General features: G+C 40.6%; 1 protein-coding gene across 1 annotated transcript in view; it reads right to left on the reverse strand.

Annotated features, from left to right (window-relative positions):
- Nucleotides 1-6,140, reverse strand: part of lyst (lysosomal trafficking regulator) — a 327,516-nt gene that overhangs the window by 224,600 nt on the left and 96,776 nt on the right. Inside the window, exon 2 of the mRNA XM_048597088.1 lies at nucleotides 5,668-5,759. Coding sequence (XP_048453045.1) covers nucleotides 5,668-5,759 — 92 coding nt within the window. The remainder of the gene's footprint in view (nucleotides 1-5,667; nucleotides 5,760-6,140) is intronic.

The following is a 6,140-nucleotide window of genomic DNA, read 5'->3' on the forward strand; positions in this document are numbered from 1 at the left end:
ACACACACACACACACACACACACACACACAAAAAAAGACAAACACTGTGTGATGTTATGGGTGGAGGGAAAAATTCTGGGGAAACTCAATTCCAATAGCACCAAGCAACAGGATTCAACGAGGAAGCCCTTTTGCTTCTTCTAAGATCTTCCAATCTTCAACCTCCTGACTTCCAGATTCAATTGCTGAAGTCACAGGCCAGTTGAAACACTAATCATACATCTGGTTAGAGGCAACAGGTTTCAGCAACTAGTGGGGGGGAATAGCTGGCTTTTCTGCAGATTTTCGTTACTTCTCTGCAAAAAGAGAGCAGGGAGAGAGACAGAGAGAGACAGATCCTGCCTTTCTCGCAGTCTGAACATTTCTAGATCTGTATTGCCCATACACACTATGTTCACCTGCTGAGGAGTCCGAATTGTTATGATGGTAATTTCTTTTCATAACTGGTCCATCTTGCACAAATCAATCAGCAATCTGTCACTGTGTCAGCATGGATTTCTAAAGGGGAAATCATGTTTAACTTGCTGGAGGTTTTGAAGAGGTAGTAGAAGGGATCAATGAGAACAGTGCTGTTGATGTGGTGTGTATGCTTCAATGTCTTACGGAAGTCCAATGCCATACAACAAACTTTTAAGTAAAGTTATAGCTAATGAAATAGAAGAAACAGTAGCACAGTAGCAAGGTGGATACTTTAAATACCACACTTTGTTTTTATTTTGAATAGTGGACTGATTTCTCTGCACAACTGGCCCTGATTACACAAACCAATCAACAATCTGTCAAAGTGAGTGAGAGCGAGAGCGCACGACACATATCTTAAACATTTCTCCCGCATTGTTTGAGCAAAATAACAGTGTATGCAACTCTCGGTGAGTTCCAGTAACTTGTCTGTAAAAGAATCAACAACTACTTCCACAGTCCTTGGTTTAAAAATAGTCCTTTGTCCATTTCAGTCCACAACCCAAAATAAAGAAAAATAAAAAAGATGTGCTCTTTAACATATCCACCTCATGACTGTCCTTTCTATTCCATTAGCTATAACTTTTCTCAAGTTGTTGATAACTTTTCAAAAGTTCTGAAGGGTCACTGGACACAAAATGTTAACTCTGCTTTCTCTCCACAGGTGCTGCTGAAGCTGCTGAGTTTTTCCAGCAATTTCTGATTTCGTTTAGAACACAGACACAGAATTTCACTTTGATCCCAACTTTGCTTCTAGGGTTGGGGATATGCATGGTATTGTGGCATAACATTGGTCTAGTGCTTCTAGATTAGGGTGAGCCAAACAGTCATGATGCATTTGTTTATCCCGCTTGCTAAAACAGTCAATTAATTTATTTATGGCAAACTAATCCTATGGAGTTGATTCTTTTTTCAAGTGATTTATTCGTTTTTTGAGCCATGTATCATTCATGGCAGTAAAGTCAATGTTATAGTGCCACAGTTCTTGGGCTGTGGCAGCAATGCCTCATTTAGATCTGTCACTGCTGGGGTTGTCCATAACAGTCCTGCTGTTCCAGATCAAAACTTGACTTTGAAGAGTCGGAAGTTGTCCGTGTGCAAGTTCCTTCAAAGTGGAGTAACCACCTGCACACCAATTACCATAATGTCCTGGCAGAGCAAGGTCTTCATTCAACAGAAGGGATGCCAAGATGATTGGCGCCAAAGTCCACTTCACAGTCAGGGAGAATCCCACTGAATATTGTCCCTGACCTCCCCTCCATCACAGGAGTCACAGCATTACCATTATAGAATGAACGTTCTGGTGAACGTGTTATCAAGTTTGGTTAAGGGAAGAATGTTGGCCAGAATACAAGAATAATTCCTCTATTTTCTTTAAATAAGATTTTCAACCTCCACTTGAACAGCCCTTGGTTTAATTACCAAATAGATTCAGAACTCAAGTCTTCATTAGAGGGTGGGTCAAACTTGCAATACTAACACAGAATGTAAAAATGAGAGAACAAGCAACATCTTCCCTTGATTTTAAAAACACACTTCAGATATCACAAGGTTTACACTAGACAATTTGGCTAAACTTTGGAATGAATTAGAATTACCTGCCACCAGAAATATATTTATCATATAACAGAACTGAAATTTAATTAGACTGAGAAAAAACATGTTGTATGTTTTTCTAAACAATAAAGCTCCAACAACACTAAGTTAGGGACACGCCATATGTTGGTGGAGAACTCTGGACCAAAATACAAACATCAGCTTATATCGACCCTGGAGTCTGCAGTCAGACTTATTTTAGGCACACAGGAAAAAGACAGTGGCCACTTCTTGGTATTGCTGCTGGATTACAGAAATGGTATTTTCAGAAAGAACTACTGAAGTGACAACACCATGTTGCCGGAGGGAGGGGGAGGGAGGGAGAGATATCGACAGCAAGGGGGCTTTATCAGTTTTATGCTTTGTTAGAACTGTCCAGATTGCACAAATAGGTAAGATATAGCAGACTAACAAAAACACTTAAAGAGGGGGAAAAAACCCAAAAGAACTGCGGATGCTGTACATCAGGAACAAAAATAGAAGTTACTGGAAAAGCTCAGCAGGTCTGGCAGCATCCGAGAAGACAAAATCAGAACTAACGTTTTGGGTCCGGTGACCCTTCCTTTAAAAAACAGTTTTGACATTATAAACCTTTTTTCTTAGGATTTCCATTAAAAGTATTTACATGTAATTTTAAAAGCTGAGTCTTGGAACAGAAAGTTGGCGAGGAGCAAGTGCTTTTTCATATTTTTTCATATATCAACGAAGGCAATGCATTCTTCACCACCCTGTCTACCTGTGGCGCAAGGAACCAGCCCACTGGCCGAGTTGATCAAGAATCTGCTGTACCCTTAGATAACCTTCTTCACTGTTCACTAAACCACCAATTTTGGTATCATCCGCAAACTTACTAACTATGCTTCCTATATTCTCATCTAAATCATTTATTTAAATGACAAACAATAGTGGACCCAGCACCAGTCTCTGCAAAACACCACTGGTCACAGGCCTCCAGTCAGAAAAACAACTCTCCACCACCATCTTATCTCCAGCAAGCCAATTTTGGATCCAACTTGCAAGCTGTCCCTGTATCCCATGTGTAACTTTACTAACCAGTCTACCATGCAGAGCCTTGTCAAAAGCGTTGCTAAAGTCCACACAGACAACAGCTACTACTTTGCCCTCATCTACCTTTTTGGTCACATCCTCAAAAAACTCAAAGTTTGAGGGACATCAATTCCCACACACATGCTGACAATCCCCAATCAGTCCTTGCTTCTCCAAATGCATGTAAACTTGTCCCTCAGAAACCCCTCCAACAATTTACCCACCACCGACATCAGGTTTACTAATCTAGTTTCCAGGCTTCTCCTTGCAGCCTTTCTTAAATAAAGGGATGACATTAACCACCCTCTAGTCCTCTGGCACCTCACTCCATCTAGCCCAATCAACTTTTGAAAGTTCCTGTTTCATATCATCAAAATTGGCCTTACTCCAATTTAGAACTTTAACTTTTATACAAGGCCTATCCTTTTCCAATAACTATTTTAAAACTAATTCTACTATTATCACAAGTGCTCCCCCACTAACACTTCAGCCACTTGCCCTGCGTTATTTCCCAAGAGGTCAAGTTTTGCCCCTTCTCTGGTATGTATGTCTACATACCTGATAAAGAAAATTTTCTTGAAAACATTTGACAAATTTCAATCCAAGCCCTTAACACTATGGCAGTCCCAGTCTATGTCTGCAAGGTTAAAATCCCTTACAATTACAACCCTATTTTTCTTTTACATATCTGAAATCTCTCTACATATTTGGCCCTCGATTCCCACTGACTATTGGAGGGGCCTATAAAGGTGATCGTCCCCTTATTTCGGAGTTCCACCTACATAGCTTCTCTGGACAATCACCTAGGAATATCCTAAGTCCAGCAGTAATGTTTTTCCTTAATCAAAAACTCCAAACCCCCTCCTCCCTTGCCTCCCTTTTTGTCCTTCCTCTAGCATCTAAACCCTGGAACAGTTTCTAGCCCTATTCGTCCCTGAGCCATATTTCTGTAATAACTATGATATCCCAGTCCCATGTTCACATACATGCCCTGAGTTCATCTGCCTTACCTGTCAGGCCTCTTGTTTCGAAATAATTGCAGTTTAATTCTTCAGAGTTACCTCGTTCTCTGCCATGCTCTTGCCTGCCTTGTCTAATTAACTTGCTCCCTTTAACTGCCAAACCATCCTCAGTTTTCTCTCTATTCTCACTAGTGCTCAGGATTTCCCCATCCCTCCTCTATACTAGTTTGAAGTCTACCAAATAGCACTAGCTATTGGTCTCCCTCCAGTTCAGGTGAAACCTGTCCCTTTCGTACAGATTTCTTCTGCTCCAGAAGAGTTTCCAATGATCCAAAAATCTGAATCCTTGCTCCCTGTATCATCACCGCAGGGACTCATTTATCTGCCTATCTTCCTATTCCTACTCTCACTAGCATGTGGCACCGAATTCAGAGGTTACTACCCTTGAGGTCCCATTTTTAACTACCTAACTTCCTATATTCACTCTGCAGAACCTCATCCTTTTCTCTACTTATGTCATTGGTACCAATGTACACAACGACCTCCAACCACTCACTCACCCCTCTGAAAATTTGCTGTAACCGCACAGAGGCAGTCTTGACCCTGACACTGGGGAGGGAAAACACCATCTTGAAGTCTTCTTCACAGCTGCACAATCGCCTGTCTGTGCCCAACTGGACAGTTGCCCATAACAATTGTTCATTTGAAATTTGACAACCCCTGCTTAACAGAAGATTCAGTCCTAGTGCCCAAGATCTGGCTGCTACTGGTATTTATCTCAAACAGACTATACCTCCAATGGTATATTTGTTTGAGTGAAGGATAGCTACAGGAGACTCCTGCATTACCTCCTACTTCTTCTGACAGTCAGCCTTCTACCTGACTGTAGCTGCTGTGATACAACCTCTCTGAAGTTACTATCCATCACACTGTGCTTCCTGTACGCTCCTCAGTGACGCCAACTGCCTCTGCAGACAATCCAAACGGTCTGATAGTCTGATATGAGCTGCATCCAAACACACTTCCTGCAGATATTTCTCCAGGGACAGTCATCTGTTCCCTGATCTCCCACATATGGAAACAGTTATTTTTTTTTAAAACTTGAGAGAAAACACAAATATTAAAAGAGAAGCAAATGTGAACAATTTCCTCTTTGCTGTCTCGATAATGGGAAAACGTGTTTTAAAGATCAGTAAAATAAACTATTGTTCCAGTGTGAATTTTCACTCTTCATTTACACCAGTGGTCAGGTGGGGAAGCATACAGAAAACACTAGAATCACAGGAACACAGTTCATGTGGGTTGTAAACCAGTTGAAAATTACAGACATAAAAGGAAGAGGGAAGCCATGAAGTGATTTGAATCATGCTGAGAATTTTATATTTGAAATATTGGGGAAACCAGGGACAAATGGTTTGTAAGCACAGTGTAGAACTTGGGGTTGGATATGCATAGGTTGTAATAGTTGTCAATTATTCAAATTTATGCAGCTGTAGCAAATTGGAAAAGAGACATTCTTATCTGACACATGGTGCAATCTAACCATTTTTTTTTTTAAAAAGAGTGCTGACGAATACCGCACAACTCGCTCAAAATACTAACCAGAATCTGATGACCTCTATGCCATCCATATTTCCCCTACGGCTGTGACAGTGGAAGAGAGTGAGGAACCGCTCCAGGCAGTCAACTCTGACCTAAAAAAGAATTCATAACTGTCAGCACAAGAAATTATGCTTGGATTAAGTTTGAGTGCGTAAGATAATAAGCAAATAATACATGCCATTAACAAAGGTGTTCAAGTAGTTCTCAGTATTACATTACTTGACTTGATACACTTTTCACTTCTTCGAAAGTTTAGATTTTATCTATAGTACCAAGCACTTTTCTAATGAAGTTTATTTTGTATAAATAGATACAGCAATGTACCAAAAAAACTATGATACATTTGCTTGGTAAAACATAAACAATACTAATAAGACAAAGTCAAAAACAAAATTGCTGGAAAAGCTCAGCAGGTCTGGCAGCATCTGTGGAGGAGAAAACAGAGTTAACGTTTCGGGTCCGGTGACCTTCCT

Source organism: Rhincodon typus, chromosome 5 (assembly GCF_021869965.1).
Source record: "Rhincodon typus isolate 14 chromosome 5, sRhiTyp1.1, whole genome shotgun sequence".
Classification (NCBI taxonomy): Eukaryota; Metazoa; Chordata; class Chondrichthyes; order Orectolobiformes; family Rhincodontidae; genus Rhincodon; species Rhincodon typus.